The 20,145-nt window shown below is 46.7% G+C and overlaps 1 protein-coding gene across 1 annotated transcript in view; it reads left to right on the forward strand.

Moving 5' to 3' along the window:
* MMP17 (matrix metallopeptidase 17) overlaps positions 1–20,145 on the forward strand; it is a 118,821-nt gene that overhangs the window by 62,818 nt on the left and 35,858 nt on the right. The window contains exon 2 of the mRNA XM_070950844.1: positions 15,338–15,470. Coding sequence (XP_070806945.1) covers positions 15,338–15,470 — 133 coding nt within the window. The remainder of the gene's footprint in view (positions 1–15,337; positions 15,471–20,145) is intronic.

A 20,145-nucleotide genomic window follows, 5' to 3' on the forward strand; every position in this document is an offset into this window, starting at 1 on the left:
TCGATTTCTTCCTGGTCGTAATTTTCACTCATCAGTTCTTCTTCTTCAGTGGTGTATTCTTCGGATTCTCTCGAAATCGCATTAGTGGATTCGTTGATTGTCTCTTGATCAGTTTCTATTTCTTTGCTGTAGGCCCTGGTGTTGGGTCTATCTTTCTTGGACATTTTTTATTACTTATTGAGTCAATTAACCATCCTCTGCTACCAGCTTGTTGCAATATTTTCAGGATCAGACTCAATAAAGATAATAGAAGTTAGAGATTTAAATATATTTCTCTTTAATCATAATAGGCATTCTATATTCGCTGAATATTCAAGATAGAAGCAATGAAAATGGGGAGGATGGCTCCTTATATATACAAGGGGTGGAGCCAGGAATGGGAGTGGTAAATTATGAATACATTAAAGTCCAAAGAATAAGTTAACCCCTGATGTTCCATATATACATTATTTACACATTAGAGAATAAGGCATTTACATCTGACACCTTTGGCATTGAGTCATGCCGGCCACATGACCACGGAGACGTCTTCGGACAGCGCTGGCTCTTTACCTTTGAAACGGAGATGAGCACCGCCCCCTAGAGTCGGGAACGGCTAGCATATATGTGTGAGGGGAACCTTTACCTTTAAGGCCAAACTTGGAATCCTGCATCCAATTTTGGTCACCACAATGTAAAAAAGATGTGGAGACTCTAGAAAGGGTGCAGAGAAGAGCAACAAAGATGATGAACGGACTGGAGGCTAAAACATATAAAAAACAGTTGCAGGAACTGGGTATGTCTAGTTTAATGAAAAGAAGGACCAGGGGAGACATGATAGCATCTTCCAATATCTCAGGGGCTGCCCCAAAGAAGAGGGAGTCAAGCTATTCTCCAAAGCCCCTGAGGGCAGGACAAGAAGCAACGGGTGGAAACTCGTCAAGAAGTGAAGCAGCTTAGAACTAAGGAGAAGTTTCCTGACAGAACAATTAATCAGGGGAGCAACTTGCCCCCAGAAGTTTTGAGAACTCCAACACTAGAAGTTTTTAAGAAGAGATTGGACAACCATTTGTCTGAAGTGGTGTAGGGTTTCCTGCCTGAGCAAGGGGTAGGACTAGAAGACCTCCAAGGTCCCTTCCAACTATTCTATTCTATTCTATTCTATTCTGTTCTGTTCTGTTCTGTTCTGTTCTGTTCTGTTCTATTCTATTCTATTCTATTCTATTCTATTCTATTCTATTCTATTCTATTCTATTCTATTCTATTATGTCTACTCAGATGAGAAGTTAGCAGAGCTGTGGCACATGTGTTTCCAATGGACATTTTGGAATACAGCTCAACTACCCATTGTAGCGTTAACCAACTCGATGATTGTTGAAGGCCAGGTCTTTGCCATTGGAGAAACTGAGTCCAGTGGCAAGAGAAAGAATCCTGCTGTGAACTGTGGCAAGAATAACAGAATAACAGAGTTGGAGGTCTTCTGGTCCAACCCCCTGCTCAAACAGGAAACCATATTTTCATTTCAAACAAATGGCTCTTCTTAAAAACTTCCAGTGTTGGAGCATTCACAACTTGTGGAGGCAAGTCATCCTGCTGGTTGATTGTTCTCACTGTCAGTAAATTTCTCCTCAGTTCTAAGTTGCTTCTCTCCTTGATTAGTTTCCATCCATTGTTGTTTCTTGTCCTGCCTTCTGGTGCTTTGGAGAATAGCTTGACTCCCTCTTCTTTGTGGCAGCCCCTCAAATATTGGAACACTGCTATCATGTCACCCCTAGTCCTTCTTTTCATTAAACTAGACATACCCAGTTCCTGCTGGGTTGTGAGGAGTCATTAATGCTCTCTGAGCTTGGTGGTTTTCTCGCAGATGTTTCCTTAACCAGACTAGATAACATCATCAGGGGTGGTATGTCAGCGTTCCAGAAAAACCTCTGCTCCAATTAAAAACTCCGAGACAAACATTTTCTCAAAGTTCCATTTATTAGAGTAGGTATCCTGCAGTGGTGAAATCTAAAATTTGTTACTACCGGTTCTCTGGGCGTGGCTTCGTGGGGGGGGGGGTGGGCAATGTGACTGGGTGGGCGTGGCCAATTTTTTTTTTTTAAACCATTTTTTCTGCAACCTCTTCGGTGAAGAGGTTGTAAAAAAATGCTTCCAAAAGGCTCTGACAATCCCAGCACTTTTTACTCGTTGCAGCCGGCACTGACGTGCTGCCCCAAAACCCCTCTTCTTCCTTCCCCCACTCCTCTGCATTCATTGGCCATTTTCCCAATCATTCACCCCTATCTACTGCTCCAATTCAAAGAATTCCCCCCTCCCATCCATCTCCTAGGGGACATTATCTCCAGAGGAAATAAGTAGGTGAAAGGCAACCGTCCCGTTGCAGATGCCTGCATTCTCCTTCTTCTGTCAGCACTAGGATAAATGCATCTTGCCGTGCTGACACCCAGCTTGGATCGTCAGAGGCATTTAAAAGAAAAAAAGCCTCTGCTGATCAGGAGAAGGGCGGCATATAAATCAAATTTAAAAAAAAAAAGTCAATGATAGGTCTGCAAGGAAACCACCAAGCCAGGGGTGAAATTCAATTTTTTTTCCCTACCGGTTCTGTGGGCGTGGCTTGAACGTTATTGCAAAATCTCCATTCCCATCCCACTCTGGGTCCAGCCAGAGGTGGTATTTGCCGGTTCTCCGAACTACTCAAAATTTCCGCTACCGGTTCTCCAGAACCGGTTGAATAGCACCCCTGTCACCAAGCTCAGAGAGCACCCAGGACCAGAGGTGGGTTTCAGCAGGTTCTGACCAGTTCTGGAGAACCGGTAGTGGAAATTTTGAGTAGTTTGGAGAACCGGTAAATACCACCTCTGACTGGCCCTGCTGATCGGGAGGAAATGGGGATTTTGCAGTAACCTTCCCCTGAAGTGGGGAGGGAATGGAGATTTTACAGTATCCTTCCCCTGTCACGCCCACCAAGCCATGCCACACCCAGCAAGCCACACCCACAGAACTGGCAGTAAAAAAATTTGAATCTCACCACTGCCTAGGACCCCTCACATTTCAACCCGGAGCTGCAAATATTCTCCTTCATTGACAGAAAGTTGTTTTCACCAATTTCTGGGACTTCAAATTAATTGAGATAAAATGATGGGCTCAGAAGCATCGAGACGAAGTTCCTGGGCTTTAGTTCATTCCAGAATTCCTGCCTTTCCCTTCTTGAGAATGAGGCATCAAGAGGGGAATAATCATCTATCGGAGCGAAACCGTTGGCCCGTGAATAGACAAGACAAAATCAAAAGACTCACACATCATCGGGGAGGGGATGCAAAGTGAGAGTCCCTTCCATATGCGTCCTTCTAATTAATGGGCATGGTTCCTAGCTCGGTTGGGAAATCCTTGCCAGAACACATCCAAGATTGGAAACCTTGCCAAAGTCACAAAAAAGGAACGGGGGAGGGGGGTGGATGGGAGAGGGGAGGGAGGCATGCGTATCCTTGCATTGATCAAACTAGAAGGTTGAAAACGGGGAAGCATCCTCCACGGGAAATTTGGACCGGAAAATCAAGTTGATGGGGAATCATCTGTTGGGTAGAATCTCCTCCTGCTCACCGCTTTGAAGGAAATAAATATTTGGATGATGTTCTTGCCGCTACGAAGTGCTTGTTCTTGCATAAAAAAAATTCAGGGATGAGTCTCCGATGATTTGCACCCTTCCTTGATTTCTCAGCTCCGGCTAAATTTCATTGCACCCCACCCACACCTCCCGGGAAATGGGAGGAGCTGGGGAGACATCGCCATAAGAAACAGTTGTGTAAGGAAATTTCTGATCTGTCCTATGGCATGTTGCGATGGTCATTAAGAGTGAGGGCCGGTTGCAAGTCCCTCTTTCCAGCATCCTTGTAACTGTGAACAATGTGGGAGAAATTTATTTATTTATTTATTTATTGGTTCGATTTATATGCCGCCCTTCTCCGGAGACTCAGGGCAGCTTACAATGCTTTTAAGCAATAGCCTTCATACTTTTGTATATACCTGCTTAGTAGGGCTTTTGCCCCGCCCCCAAGCGGTGTTCTTTTTTATACAAAGTCAGCTTATTGCCTCTACGATCCGGGTCCTCATTTTACCTACCTCAGAAGGATGGAAGGCTGAGTCAACCTTGAGCCTGGTGAGATTCGAACTTGCAGTAATTGCAGGCAGCTGGCAACTAAATGCTACTTTAACAGCACTTAGTCCACTGTGCCACCAGGCTACAGGGGTACAGCCATGTTCTATGGGCAGCACCAAGGGTGAAATCTATTTACCTTCCCAACCGGTTTGGAAGTGCATACGACCCACGCATGCATGTGCATGCATCATGTCCACGCACAGACCCTTTGCACATGCGCAAACCCTTCTGCGCATGTGCAGACAGTAAAAAACTGGTTACTTCCTGGTTAAAATCAGGAAGTAACGATGACCAGGCAGGTGGGCGGAGCCTCACGCCACCATCGCTACTGGTTCTCCGAACCACCAGCCATCATCGCTACCGGTTCGTCTGAACCGGTCTGAACCGGGACCATTTCACCCCTGGGCAGCACCCCACACCGTTGTCTTCATCTCCTTCGGTTTTGGCGGGAGGGAGGGTTGGACTAGATGACCTACAAGGTCCCTTCCAACTCTGTTAATCTGTTCACACATTAATGTAGATTTGAGGGCCCACGTGGAAAGCCGAAGCAAAGGTGGCAAGATACAGAATCTAACAGAATAACAAAATCGGGAGGTCTTATAGTCCAACCCCCAGATTGTATTTCATTCTGGACAAGTGGCTGTCCAATCTCTTCTTAAAAACCTCCAGTGATGGAGCACCCATAACTTCTGGATTCCATTGATTGATTGCTCTACCTGTCGGGAGATTCCTCCTTAGTTCTAGGTTGGGTCTCTCTTGGAAGAGATTGGAAGGGACCTTGGAGGTCTTCTAATCCAGCCCCCTGCTCAAGCAGGACATCCTATGCCCGTGATGGTGAACCTATGGCACGCGTGCCAGAGGTGGAATGCAGAGCCCTTTCTGTGGGCACGCACGCTGTCGTCAGCTGCTCTTGTGATTTCCAGCTGATCTTCATGGAAGATCAGCTGGAAACCTAAAGATCAGCTGGTCAGCACACACATGTGCACCAAAAACTAGAAGATTAGCTGGCACATGTGCACAGGCCAGCTGTTCTCGGCTTTCCGGGGCTGCAGCGCGCACGCGCATTACGGTTTGGGCACTTGGTGCCATCACTGCCCTACACCCTTTCAGACAAATGGCTTACCAATCTCTTCTTAAAAACTTCCAGTGATGGAGATCCCACAACTTCTGAAGGCAACCTGTTCTACTGGTTGATTGTCCTCACTGTCAGGAAATTCCTCCTTAGTTTCTAGGTTGCTTCTTTCCTTGATTAGTTTCCACCCGTTGCTTCTCATCCTGTCTTCGGGTGCATTGGAGAATAGGTTGACCCCCTCTTCTTTGTGGCAGCCCCTCATATATTGGAAGAATGCTAGAATAAATGCATCCGTGAAACATGTTCAGTTAGACATAGATGCTATGTTTAATGGTGCTTGTTGACTTGAAAAGTGGACTGTGCACCTGTGAGAAAAATGTAATGATGAGGATGATGAGGATGAGGAGGAGGAGGAGGAGGATGGCACTGTGAAGGGTGGTTGAATGGATAATCTTAAATCGAGGACTATCTGTAGCCTCCTTCCAGAAACGCTTCATAGGGAAGGAAAATGCATTGATGCCGCCAACATCCCGAAGGTTTCACAATGATTAGCGAGACCAGTGCATTGTAGTTGAGAAAAGGCAATTATTCTTTGCCAGGCTTCGGCCATTGAGAGGGCAACACAGGTTGGCCTGCCAGAGGTGATTTGTCAGACGGCATCAGGACTGAATTAGGGACCTAATTTCTGTCACCGATGGATTCACACAGTGCAAGTGGGGGGGACGGATGAATTGCCGCAGTCAGAAAATCTCTGGCCCGGCTTTTAGGAGATTCTTCTAGCATGACGAAGGATGAGATGCCTCCTGGAGGAACAGAGCGGTTAAAATTGGCTGAGACGAGCAGTCAGTGATGGGGTTGTAAGGTTGGGTAGATGGGCGGGCAGGTGGATGGATGGATAGATGCGGGGATTGGCGAATGGGTGAGTGGATGGACAGACGGACGGACAGGTGGATGGATGGATGGGATGGTCTAGGAAGGAAGGGTGGACCGTTTCTATAAGTTAAAAGGAGAATTGGTGGAAAGACTAAACAAGCAGCAAGGAAAGAGAGAGGACAACCCTATCCTGGGTAATGTCAACTATTCCTTTTGAGTGATGGTTGCAGCAGGTACCAAATGGCTTGCTTTTGTATCACCTAAGAAGTCTGCTTTCTTTAGGTGGGATCATGAATCCTTCCTTCCTTCCTTCCTTCCTTCCTTCCTTCCTTCCTTCCTTCCTTCCTTCCTTCCTTCCTTCCTTCCATAAGAGAGAAGGAGGGAGGGAGGAGCAAGCAAGAAAGGAAGGAAGAGATGGACAGACAGAAAGGAGGGAGGAAACCTGTGTGTGTGAGAGAGAGGGGGAGGGGAGGGAGAGGGAGGGAGAGAGAGAGGAAAGAGAGAGGGAGAGAGGGAGGAAGGAAGAGGGAACACAGTTTCCCTCCTTCCTTTCTGTCTATATCTTCCTTGCTTGCTTCCTCTCTCCTTCTCTTTTCCTCCCTCTCTCTCTCACAATGTCCCTCCCTCTTCTCTCTCTTTTTTCTTTCCTTCTTTATTTCTCCTTCCTCTCCTTCCTTCCTTCTTTCTTTCCTCTCCTTCCTTCCTTTCTCCCTCCCTCTCACATTCTTCCTTCCTCCCTTTCTTCCTCTTCCCTCTCTCTGCCTTACAGAGTTTCCCTACCCTTCCTCTTTTCTCTCTCTTTCTCCCTCCCTTCCTCTCCTTCCTTTCTCCCTCCCTCACTCTGACATTCTTCCTCCCTCCCTCCCTTCCTCCCTCCCTCCTCCCTAACTGCAAACCACATAGTTCAACGTCAGCCTGCAAGAACATTTCGTGGGAACTTGCATTTGCATGAATCCCATCTGTTTTCAGGCGGAGCTGATGAATGTTTTTAACTTTTCCTTGGAAACTTCCCAAACTTGTTACGGTGGTGGAAATCGTACCGTTTTTCTAAACTCACTAAATAAATAACACGTTTCTGCTTTTAGAAGCCAAACGCCGCTTCGCCACGTTCCCCTTTGCATCATCAGCAACGGGATGATTGAATCAGCGATGCACACCTGAATGCTAAAGACATGGTGGGAATGGGTACGAGGGAGGGAGGGAGGGAAAGATGGGCACGAGAATGATCTGCTATCATACCGCAGTTTCCCTCTTGGGTACAGCTAAGATATGAAGCAACCAGACAGTCATGTTTTAACCTGACATTGCTGCCTGACATCAATCATCGCAGCGAGAGAAGTTAATGGGGATATTGAACAAATAGAAAGCTTAGATCGATTATAGCCCTACCAGTTCAATAACTTGCTACATCCTGGTCATGGGTGAAGAAAACCCCTGTTGTCACAGCAATTGCCATCTTCTCCGGAGACGAGGATAAGTAGGAGATTAAAATACAGTAACAGTCAAGATGAAAGCGATATTTGGGTTTATAGGAGGGAGGGAGGGAGGGAGGGAGGGAGGGAGGGAGGGAGGGAGGAAAGAAAGAAAAAGAAAGGAAGGAAGGAAGAAAGAAAGAAAGAAGGGTTGTAGGAGGGAGCAAGGAAGATGGGTGGGAGGAAGGGAAAGAAAGAAAGAAAGAAAGAAAGAAAGAAAGAAAGAAAGAAAGAAAGAAAGAAAGAAAGAAAGAAAGAAAAAGAAAGAAGAATTACAGAAGGGAGGGAGCAAGGGAGATGGGTGGGAGGAAGGGAGGCAGGGAGGAAAAGAAAGAAAGGAAAGAAGGAAAGAAAGGAAAGGAAGGAAGGAAGGAAGGAAGGATTATAGGAGGGAGCAAGAAAGATGGGTGGGAGGAAGGGAAGAAGGGAAGAAGGATTATAGAAGGGAGGGAAAGAGGGAGCAAGGAAGGTGGGTGGGAGGAAGGGAAGGGAAGAGAAAGGGAAGGAAGGAAGGAAGGAAGGAAGGAAGGAAGGAAGGAAGGAAGGAAGGAAGGAAGGAAGGAGAGAATGGCTAAGAAGGACATACAATACTAGGCTTGGAAGGGATCTTGGAGATCTTCTAGTCCAATCCCCTGACCATAGCAAGAGACCCTATATACCATTCTGGACAAATTGGCACTAAAGAATCCAGTCTCTTTTTGAAAATCTTCAATTTCTGGAGGCAAGCCATTCCGTTAATAAACTGCTCTCACTGTCAGGAAATTTTTCCTTAGTTCTAGGTTTCATCTCTCTTTGGTGATAACAGAATAACAGAGTTGGAAGGGCCTTGGAGGTCTTCTATTCCACCCCCCTTGTCAAGGAGGAAACCCCTACCATTTCAGACAAGTGACTGTCCACTCTCTTCTTTAAAACCTCCAGTGATGGAGCCCGCACAATTTCAATTAATTGTTCTAATTGTCAGGATGTTTCTCCTTAGTTCTGAGTTGGTTCTCTCCAGGATTAATTTCCATCCATTGCTTCTTGTCTTGCCTTCTGGGGCTTTGCAAAAATAAGTCGACCTTCAAGTACTGGAAGATCTTCTATCATATCATCCCTAATCCTTCTCTTTCTCAGACTAGACATACCCAGTTCCCTCAATCGTTTGGCCTCTAGACCTCTTTAGAAAGCCAACCTTTCCTGGATAGAGACAACGTGCATTCTCTAAAGCAGAAACTCGATTTCTTCGAGAGCCACATCAGGATTGTGCTTCACCTCAGGGGGCCGGGGTGGGCATGGCCACCCTGTCAGGGGCGCCTGTGTCACTTGTGTCAGGGGCGCCTGTGGCGGCCTGAGTACTCTGCCAGAGAAGGCTCCCAAGCTCCATTTTCGGCTGCCACAGCCTCCTGCAACCCTCTGCCAGTGAAAACAGGCTCCCGAGCTCCGTTTTCAGCTTGCATGGCCTCCTGCAACCCTCTGCCAGTGAAAACAGGCTCCCAAGCTCCGTTTTCAGCTTGCATGGCCTCCTGCAACCCTCTGCCAGTGAAAACAGGCTCCCAAGCTCCGTTTTCAGCTTGCATGGCCTCCTGCAACCCTCTGCCAGTGAAAACAGGCTCCCAAGCTCCGTTTTCAGCTTGCATGGCCTCATGCAACCCTCTGCCAGCTAAAATGGGCTCCTGAGCTCTGTTTTTGACTGCCACGGCCTCCTGCAACCCTCTGCCAGTGAAAACAGGCTCCCGAGCTCCGTTTTCAGCTTGCATGGCCTCCTGCAACCTTCTGCCAGGTAAAATGGGCTCCCAAGCTCTGTTTTCAGCTGTCACAGCCTCCTGCAACCCTCTGCCAGTGAAACCAGGCTCCCGAGCTCCGTTTTCAGCTTGCATGGCCTCCTGCAACCCTCTGCCAGCTAAAATGGGCTCCTGAGCTCTATTTTTGACTGCCACGGTCTCCTGCAACCCTCTGCCAGCGAAAACAGAGCTCCGGAGGGCTGCCCTCTGGAGCTTCATTTTCGCTGGCAGAGGCATCATGGGCCAGTCCTTTGCTGTTTTCAGGACGGCCCTGTGGGCCAGATCTAAGCACCCCGTAGGCTGGATCTACTCCCCCCCACACCCCCGGGGCCTTGAGTTTGACACCCCTGCCCTAAAGGGAACATGGATGCTACCTTTAGGACAAGACAGCAAGGTTTGCTTATTTTAAGAGCAGCTGTCTTTGCCTCCTACCGAAAGAGTCAATCCCCTAGTAATCGACCATCCGCTGTTTATGAAGCTGAAAATAGCTGCACTGCAGGCACTTCTGCAAGCTGGAATATCTCTCAGACAGATGTTTTGAAGAGCAGCACATTTGCATGATGTGAACGCTGAGGCTAGCAAATGGCCTCGTCTCCTCTTCGGTGGATGCTTGAAGCTCGCATGGGCAGCCAGCCGCCTCTGAAGCCAGGTTGAGATTTGTTAGTTAGATCGATGCAGGTTTCTAGCTGAATAAACTTGAGGGTGAGAAGCTTTTTATACCTGGGACAGAGGAGCCATGGTACCTTGGACAGTTCCAAAGACGCCCTGCTAGCTGGAATTCTTGGCTCGGTGTAGGGAGAAGTCTCGGGGAGCTAATAAAAGCATTAGGTGGGTTATTAAAGCTTACATTGTAATTAGTTCTGTGCCGTGGATGATCAGATACAATTGTTCAAAGGTTCCTCGCTTGGTTTTGAAATAGCTGATTTTGAAAAACGGACGCTCTTCCAAAGGAAGCAAACTGGAAGGGAAGGGAAGGAAAGGGAAGGGAAGGGAAGGGAAGGGAAGGGAAGGGAAGGGAAGGGAAGGGAAGGGAAGGGAAGGGAGGAAAGAAAGAAGGAAGGACAGGGAAGGAAAGAAGGAAGAAAGAAAGGGAAGGACAGGGAAGGAAGGAAGGAAAAGGAAGGCAGGAAGGACAGGGAAGGAAAGAAGGAAGGAAGAAAGGGAAGGACAGGGAAGGAAGGAGAAGGAAGGAAGGAAAAGGAAGGAAAGAGGGAAGGAAGGACAAGGAAGGAAGGAAGGAAGGAAGGAAGGAAGGAAGGAAGGAAGGAAGGAAGGAAGGAAGGAAGGAGAGACAGTGAAGTTTAGATGGGAGAGATTTAAGAAAGCTCCTGTCTAGAAGTTCTCAGAGTACATCTTTAATGATGCATATACTGTAGTTGCTTTAGTTTGGCAAGATTCTGTCCGTAGGTGAAAAACAATAAAGGAAACTGCTTAGACCTAACCCTGCATGTCTTCTCGCTTTTTTGAGTCTGACCATCAGGCGCAAAGAATCAGGCCCATTCGTATAGATTGCAGCATAAATGATTTATTCATGCCTAGTCAACTGACGGTCAGCACGACACCGATGCTTGATAAGAGTAAATGGAATTCAAGGAGGGAGGATGGACGTGGATCTCTTGTGGCAATGCAAGGACTCTAAACTGATGATGCATTCTGCTCCACCCTCCAGTGCTGCTTTCTCTTCTCCTACACTGACACCAATCTTGCCAAACTCAAACAACTACTGGCATCATGAAAGATAACATTCCGTGCATGTGCTTTGCTGGCGCATGTGTCTTCCGTGCATGTGCCCAGCCTCAAAAACGTGTCTAAATAGGATGGCATAGGGCTGGAATAGGTGAGCGAGCCCACCCGCGATTTCCGCTACCAGTTCGGGTAAACCAGTCTGAACCGGATGAATACCACCTCTGGTCATCCTACACCCAAGCTTACTTCTCAGGAATGCATTCCCTGGGAATCCAGACTACATTCTACCACAGGACTAAACCTCTGAGTTTTTACGGGACTGGAGACTAAAACATACAAAGAACAATTGTAGGAATTGGGTATGTCTAGTTTCATGAAAAGAAGGACTAGGTGCAGGGTTGAAATCCAGCAGGTTCTGACAGGTTCTGGCAAACCGGTAGCGAAAATTTTGAGCAGTTCGGAGAACCGGCAAATACCACCTCTGGCTGGCCCCAGAGTGGGATGGGAATGGAGATTTTGCAGTATCTTTCCCCCAGGAATGTGGTTGGAATGGGAATTTTGCAGTATCCTTCCCCTGGAGTGGGGTGGGAATGGAGATTTTGCAATATCCTTCCCCTGGAGTGGGGTGGGAATGGAGATTTTGCAGTATCCTTTCCCTGCCATGCCCACCAAGCCACGCCCACCAAGCCACACTCACAGAACTGGTAGTAAAAAAAAAATGGATTTCACTACTGACAGGATAACAGTGTCCCAATATCTCAGGGGCTGCCACAAAGAAGAGGGAGTCAAGCTATTCTCCAAAGCACCTGAAGGCAGGACAAGAAGCAATGGGTGGAAAGTAAGCAAGGAGAGAAGCAACCTGGAACTAAGGAGGAATTTCTTGACAGTTAGAACAATTCATCAGTGGAAGGATGTATAGGTGCTCCATCACTGGAGCTTTTCAAGAAGAGATTGGGCAGCCATTTGTCTGACATGATATACGGGTTTCGTGCCTGAGCAGGAGGTTGGACTAGAACACCTACAAGGTCCCTTCCAACTCTCTTATTCTTCCTTCCTTCCTTCCTTCCTTCCTTCCTTCCTTCCTTCCTTCCTTCCTTCCTCCCTCCCTCCCTCCCTCCCTCCCTCCCTCCCTCCCTCCCTCCCTTCTCCATCACTGCAAGTTGTTAAGAAGAAACTGAACAACCACCTGTCTGAAATGGTATAGGTTCTCCTGCTTGAGCAGGGGGTTGGACTAGAAGACCTCCAAGGTCCCTTCCAACTTTGTTATTCTGTTAATCGGATAGGATGATAGTCAAATGCTGAATCTTCTGACCAGAAGATCTAAAGAAGGAGTGATGCTCCTTCGCCTGAGAAGTGGCCTCACCTTAGAGTTGTATCAAACTCTTCCATCCCACACTACAAGATTTCCTAAGCAGGGACGATAACCAAGGTTATCACAGGATGAGTGATGACGGCAGCCTGGCTCCGGTTCTAGTCCAACGTTCTGATTGTCACCTGTCTGTCCCATCGCATTCCTTTTTTCCCATGGAAGCTGAACAGGTAGTCATGGCGATGACGGAGGTGGCTGCCTGCAAAACTTCCATTAGATGTGCAAATGTTGCTTCTGCATTCTAGTCATTACTTAAACCTATTATGGATGATTAGCAACTCCGTGCGACCGTAAATAGCCTGAAAGAGGATCTAAGGCAGTTTAAGCATGGTGTGAAGAGGCCCTTTTGATTCTTGGGGTCTCTGCAATTCGGTCCACTTTGCTGTTGTCTCAATTTTCCCTCCTTTTGTAAGCGCAACATTTTCTCATTTGCTTTTGTCAGCTCAGCGTGGAGTAGCCACGGCTAGTATTAAGATCTTTCCTTACCCTCCATTGAATTCGCAAATTGATGAGCTGCCAGGTCCGACAAAGTAGAAAATCAAAGATGGAGGCGTGCGCTGTGCCCGTAATCCAAGATGTTTTCTTAGTTGGTTGAGAAAATTAAATGTCAGCCCTGCAACGCATGAAGGTCATTGGATTTTATTACCTAAAGTAATGTACACAGATCTGCCTTGACACATCCATTTGTCAGGCAGGAACAGGCCATTTAGTGGAAGGTGGGTGTGGATATGTAAATGAGCGAGACTAGAGGATAGGATAGGATAGGATAGGATAGGATAGGATAGGATAGGATAGGATAGGATAGGATAGATCAAATCAAGTTAGGATAGGATAGGTTAGGATAAGTCAAGTCTTCAGGACAGGACAGGACAGGACAGGACAGGACAGGACAGGACAGGACAGGATAGGATAGGATAGGATAGGATAGGATAGGATAAGTCAAATCAAGTCGGATAGGATAGGATAAGTCAAGTCAGGATAGGATAGGATAAGTAAAATCAAGTCAGGATAGGATAGGATAAGTCAAGTCATCCGGATAGGATAGGATAGGATAGGATAGGATAGGATAGGATAGGATAGGATAGGATAGGCCAAGTCAGGATAGGATAGGATAGGTCAAATCAAGTCAGGATAGGATAGGATAAGTCAACTCAACTCAGGATAGGCTAGGCTAGGCTAGGCTAGGCTAGGCTAGGCTAGGCTAGGCTAGGCTAGGCTAGGATAGGCTAGGCTAGGATAGGATAGGATAGGATAGGATAGGATAGGATAGGTCAAATCAAGTCAGGATAGGATAGGATAGGATAGGATAGGATAGGATAGGATAGGTCAAATCAAGTCAGGATAGGATAGGATAGGATAGGATAGGATAGGATAGGATAGGATAGGATAGGATAGGATAGGATAGGATAGGTCAAATCAAGTCAGGATAGGATAGGATAGGATAGGATAGGATAGGATAGGATAGGATAGGATAGGAAAGGAAAAGACAAGACAAGACAAGACAAGACAAGACAAGACAAGACAAGACAAGACAAGACAAGACAAGATGACAAGACAAGACAAGACAAGACAAGACAAGACAAGACAAGACAAGACAAGACAAGACAACCTTTAGTGTCATTTTTTACTGCGGGCACACTGGCCCACATTAAAAGTGAAAATCTGTTGTCTGCTCTCAAAAGAAAGTATATATTTACCCATGCACATACATAACACACATATACACATGCTGTTACATATATGTGTAATATATGGCTCAAGCATCGCTTAAGTGCCATGTCCTAGATAGAACAAATCCTATGACAAATGATTGAAGGAACTAGGTCTGTCTACTCTAATGGGGAAAAGGGTTAGGGGTGACATGATAGCAGTCTTCCAGTATTTGAGGGGCTGCCACAAAAAAGAGGGGGTCAACCTATTCTCCAAAGTGCTTGAAGGCAGGACAAGCAGTAAAGGATGGAAACTAATTAAGGAGAGAAGCAATCTAGAACTAAGGAGAAAATTCCTGAAAGTGAGAACAATTAATGAGTGGAACGACTTGCCTCCAGAAGTTGTGGGTGCTCCATCACTTTCTTCAAGAAAAGATGGGACAACCATTTATCTGGAATGGTATGGGGTCTCCTACTTGAGGAGTTGGGGTTGGCCCCTAGCTAAGATTCTGTGCAGTTCAGAGAACCCCCAAATCCCACTCCTGGCTGGCCCTGCCTGCCCCTCCCCTCCCAGGAGTTCCCACGCGGCCCGTTTTGGATGCAGGTAAGTGCAGTTCAGCAGTTCGAATCCCTACTGCCGCGTAATGGGTGAGCTCCCATTACTTGTCCCAGCTTCTGCCAACCTAGCAGTTCAAAAGCAGGTAAAAAATGCAAGTAGAAAAATATGGAATACCTTTGGTGGGAAGGGAACAGCATTCCGTGCGCCTTTGGCATAGAGTCATGCTGGCCATATGACCACAGAGACGTCTTCAGACAGCGCTGGCTTTTTGGCTTTGAAACGGAGATGAGCACCGCCCCCTAGAGTCGGAACGACTAGCACATATGTGCAAAGGGGAACCTTTACCTTTACCTTAAGTGCAGGGTGTGTGCAGAGGCTTGGGAAGGGCGAAAAATGGGCCTACTGGAAGTTCAGGAAGCTGGAAATGGGCCTGTTTATGGCCTCCAGAGTATCTCTGGAGCCTGGGGAGACCGTTTTTGCCCTTCCAGAAGCTCAAGGAAAGCCTCCAGAGCCAGCGGAGGGCAAAAACACCCCGCTACCCGCCGTGGTGCAGGAAGCCAACTAGGCCACACCCACCATGGCCACATCCACTCAGCAACCAGGCAGAGAACCCCTTGCTAAAATTTTTGAAGCCCACCCCTGCTCCTAGGTCCCTTCCACCCTTATTATTCTATGTTCTAGAGATGAAGCAGAATCAAAAAGACTTTGGGCTTTTCTGAATCCACTTCTTTCTTTCTTTCTCCCTCTTTTCATTTCCAACAGGATTGGCTGACCAAGTTTGGCTACCTGCCCCCACCGGATCCCATCACGGGACAGTTGCAGACTCAAGAAGAGCTCACCAAGGCCATCATGGTGATGCAACAGTTCGGAGGACTTGAAGCCACCGGTATTCTAGGTCAGTGAAGGAACCAAGAAAAGGTTTGGGAGGCATACCGTATTTTTCAGAGTATAAGACGCAGCTTTTTCCCCAAAAAAAGAGGTTGAAAATCTGGGTGCATCTTATACTCCGAACGTAGCCCCACCCAGCTTCTCAAATGGAGGTTTCAGAGGCTGAAAAAAGCCTCCAAAATGAAGTTTCAGAAAAAAAGCCTCCAAACAGAGCTTCAGAAAAAAAAGCCTCAGAAAAAAAGCTTCAGAAAAAAAGCCTCCAAACAGAGCTTCAGAAAAAAAGCCTCACAACAGAGCTTCAAAAAAAAGCCTCAGAAACAGCTTCAGAAAAAAAGCCTCAGAAATAGAGCTTCAGAAAAAAAGCCTCCAAACAGTGCTTCAGAAAAAAAGCCTCAGAAATAGAGCTTCAGAAAAAAAGCCTCCAAACAGAGCTTCAGAAAAAAAGCCTCAGAAACAGAGCTTCAGAAAAAAAGCCTCAGAAACAGAGCTTCAGAAAAAAGCCTTCAAACAGAGCTTCAGAGGCTTTTTTTCTGAAGCTCTGTTTCAGAGGCTTTCAGAGGCAGAAAAAAAAGTTTTTTCTGAAACAGAGTTTCAAAAGTTTCAGAGGCAGAAAAAAAAAGCAAAAAAAAGCAAGGCACAGAGCTCACAACCAACGAACCTGTTGCTAAAATTCACCTTTAATTAGTATGGGCCAAATTTGTTTAATATGTTTTAAATTGTTTTTTAAAAATTTTATATTGTATGTGTTTTATCTTTGGCTGTTCACCGCCCTGAGTCCTTTGGGAGAAGAGCGGTATATAAATCCAAATAAACCTTAAACCTTAAACCTCTGGGAACAGCTGATTGAGGGTATTCTGGGAGGCCGATCCACCTGCCAATCAGCTTTTTTTCTTATTTTCCTCCCCAAAAACTAAGGTGCGTCTTATATTCCGGTGCGTCTTATACTCTGAAAAATATGGTAGTTCCATTTCTGTTCCAGGTAAAGGTAAATGGCTTTGATGCAGACATCATGGGACAAAGTCTCCCATAACTTCAGGGAGGAACATTCTGTGCTGGAGAGTTGAAGGATGGGCCATAATTCACGGATGCCTTTTGGGGTTTCCCGGACCAATCTCGGAAATTGAAGGCTTAAAGCCAGAGATTCAAGGACACCGTTCTGATTAGATATATGGATGGCAGAAATGCCCTTTTGTCATGAAGGAAACCAGTGCCTGCCAACTCTAGGATTGAAGTCTTAAGTCCTGCACTCTGTAGATTCAAATACTCTGGGATTTTCTCCAGCCCTTTAGGTTGCAGGGGAATGAGAATTGTGGGAATGAGAATCAGTGCTAGAAGGGAGTGAAGTTTGCAGGGAGGAGGAGTGTGAGGTCCTTGGTGGCCTCTGAGCTTGTTTGTTTTCTTGCAAACATTTCACTAGCAAAGTAGATAATGCTAGCACTATGATGTTACCTAATTCAATAGTGAAACATCTGCAAGAAAACCTCCAAGCTCAGAGACCATCGAGGACCTTCTCCTCCTCCTTCTCCTCCCTTCTAACACTGATGACATTATGTAGTTGGTAATGAAATGTCTGCAAGAAAACTGCCAAGCTCAAAGACCACCAAGGACCTCACACTCCTCCTCCCTGCAAACTTCACTCCCTTCTAGCACTGATGATGTAACCTAGTTGGGTCATGAAACATCTGCAAGAAAACCACCAAGCTCAGAGAGCGTCAAGTACCCATCCTTCTCCTTCTCCTTCTTCTCCTTCTTCTCCCAAATCCCCTCCTTTTTAACACTGATGATGTAACCTAGTTGGGTCATGAAACATCTGCAAGAAAACCACCAAGCTCAGAGAACATCAAGTACCCATCCTTCTCCTTCTCCTTCTCCTTCTCCTTCTCCTTCTCCTTCTCCTTCTCCTTCTCCTTCTCCTTCTCCTTCTTTTCCTTCTCCTTCTTTTCCTTCTCCTTCTCCTCCTTCTCCTTCTCCTTCTCCTTCTTTTCCTTTTCCTTCTCCTTCTTTTCCTTTTCCTTCTCCTTCTCCTTCTCCTCCCAAATCCCCTCCTTTTTAACACTGATGATGTAACCTAGTTGGGTCATGAAACATCTGCAAGAAAACCACCAAGCTCAGAGAACATCAAGTACCCATCCTTCTTCTCCTTCTCCTTCTCCTTCTCCTTCTCCTTCTCCTTCTCCTTCTCCTTCTCCTTCTCCTTCTCCTTCTCCTTCTCCTTCTCTTCCTTCTCCTTCTCCTCCTTCTCCTTCTCCTTCTCCTCCCAAACCCCCTCCTTTTTAACACTGATGATGTAACCTAGTTGGGTCATGAAACATCTGCAAGAAAACCACCAAGCTCAGAGAACATCAAGTACCCATCCTTCTCCTTCTCCTTCTCCTTCTCCTTCTCCTTCTCCTTCTCCTTCTCCTTCTCCTTCTTTTCCTTCTCCTTCTCCTTCTCCTTCTCCTTCTCCTTCTCCTTCTCCTTCTTTTCCTTCTCCTTCTCCTTCTCCTCCTTCTCCTTCTCCTTCTCCTCCCAAACCCCCTCCTTTTTAACACTGATGATGTAACCTAGTTGGGTCATGAAACATCTGCAAGAAAACCACCAAGCTCAGAGAACATCAAGTACCCATCCTTCTCCTTCTCCTTCTCCTTCTCCTTCTCCTTCTCCTTCTCCTTCTCCTTCTCCTTCTTTTCCTTCTCCTTCTCCTTCTCCTTCTCCTTCTCCTTCTCCTTCTCCTTCTCCTTCTCCTTCTCCTTCTTTTCCTTCTCCTTCTCCTCCTTCTCCTTCTCCTTCTCCTCCCAAACCCCCTCCTTTTTAACACTGATGATGTAACCTAGTTGGGTCATGAAACATCTGCAAGAAAACCACCAAGCTCAGAGAACATCAAGTACCCATCCTTCTTCTCCTTCTCCTTCTCCTTCTCCTTCTCCTTCTCCTTCTCCTTCTCCTTCTCCTTCTCCTTCTCCTTCTCCTTCTCCTTCTCCTTCTCCTTCTCCTTCTCCTTCTCCTTCTCCTCCCAAACCCCTTCCTTTTTAACACTGATGATGTAACCTAGTTGGGTCATGAAACATCTGCAAGAAAACCACCAAGCTCAGAGAACATCAAGTACCCATCCTTCTTCTCCTTCTCCTTCTCCTTCTCCTTCTCCTTCTCCTTCTCCTTCTCCTTCTCCTTCTCCTTCTCCTTCTCCTTCTTTTCCTTTTCCTTTTCCTTCTCCTTCTCCTTCTTTTCCTTCTCCTTCTCCTTCTCCTTCTCCTTCTCCTTCTCCTTCTCCTCCCAAACCCCCTCCTTTTTAACACTGATGATGTAACCTAGTTGGGTCATGAAACATCTGCAAGAAAACCACCAAGCTCAGAGAACATCAAGTACCCATCCTTCTTCTCCTTCTCCTTCTCCTTCTCCTTCTCCTTCTCCTTCTCCTTCTCCTTCTCCTTCTCCTTCTCCTTCTCCTTCTCCTTCTCCTTCACCTTCTCCTCCTTCTCCTTCTCCTTCTCCTTCTTTTCCTTCTCCTTCTCCTCCTTCTCCTTCTCCTCCCAAACCTCCTCCTTTTTAACACTGATGATGTAACCTAGTTGGGTCATGAAACATCTGCAAGAAAACCACCAAGCTCAGAGAACATCAAGTACCCATCCTTCTCCTTCTCCTTCTCCTTCTCCTTCTCCTTCTCCTTCTCCTTCTCCTTCTCCTTCTCCTTCTCCTTCTCCTTCTCCTCCTCCTTCTTCTCCTTCTCCTTCTCCTTCTCCTTCTCCTCCTTCTCCTTCTCCTTCTTTTCCTTCTCCTTCTCCTCCTTCTCCTTCTCCTTCTCCTCCCAAACCCCCTCCTTTTTAACACTGATGATGTAACCTAGTTGGGTCATGAAACATCTGCAAGAAAACCACCAAGCTCAGAGAGCGTCAAGTACCCATCCTTCTCCTCCTCCTTCTTCTCCTTCTTCTCCTTCTTCTCCTTCTCCTCCCAAATCCCCTCCTTTTTAACACTGATGATGTAACCTAGTTGGGTCATGAAACATCTGCAAGAAAACCACCAAGCTCAGAGAGCACCAAGGACCCTACAGTCCTCTTCTTCCTCTTCCTCCTCCTCCTCCTCTCCACAACCCCACCGCCCTTCTAGCACTGATGACATTACCTAGTTGGGCAATGAAACATCTGCAAGAAAACTGCAAAGCTCAGAGACCACCAAGGACCTCTCACTCCTCCTCCTCTTCCTTCTCCTCTTCTTCTTCACAACTTCCCCTCCAGAGGTGGGTTTCAGCAAGTTCTGACCAGTTCTGGAGAACCGGTAGCGGAAATTTTGAGTAGTTTGGACAAACCGGTAAGTACCACCTCTGACTGGCCCCGCCCCTATCTATTCTCTGCCTCCCAAGTCCCAGCTGATTGGGAGAAAATGGGGATTTTGCAGTAACCTTCCCCTGGAGTGGGGAGGGAATGGAGATTTTACAGTATCCTTCCCCTGCCATGCCCACCAAGCCACACCCACAGAACCGGTAGTAAAAATTCTGACTGGCCCCGCCCCCATCTATTCTCTGCCTCCCAAGTCCCAGCTGATTGGGAGGAAATGGGGATTTTGCAGTAACCTTCCCCTGCCACGCCCACCAAGCCATGCCACGTCCACAAAACCAGTAGTAAAAATTTTTGAAACCTGCCACTGCTCCCTTCCCTTCTAGCACTGATGACGTTAACTAGTTGGGTAACGAAATGTCTCCA

Source organism: Pituophis catenifer, unplaced genomic scaffold (genome assembly GCF_029215685.1).
Source record: "Pituophis catenifer annectens isolate HBS135680 unplaced genomic scaffold, rPitCat1.0.hap2 SCAF_10, whole genome shotgun sequence".
NCBI lineage: Eukaryota > Metazoa > Chordata > Lepidosauria > Squamata > Colubridae > Pituophis > Pituophis catenifer.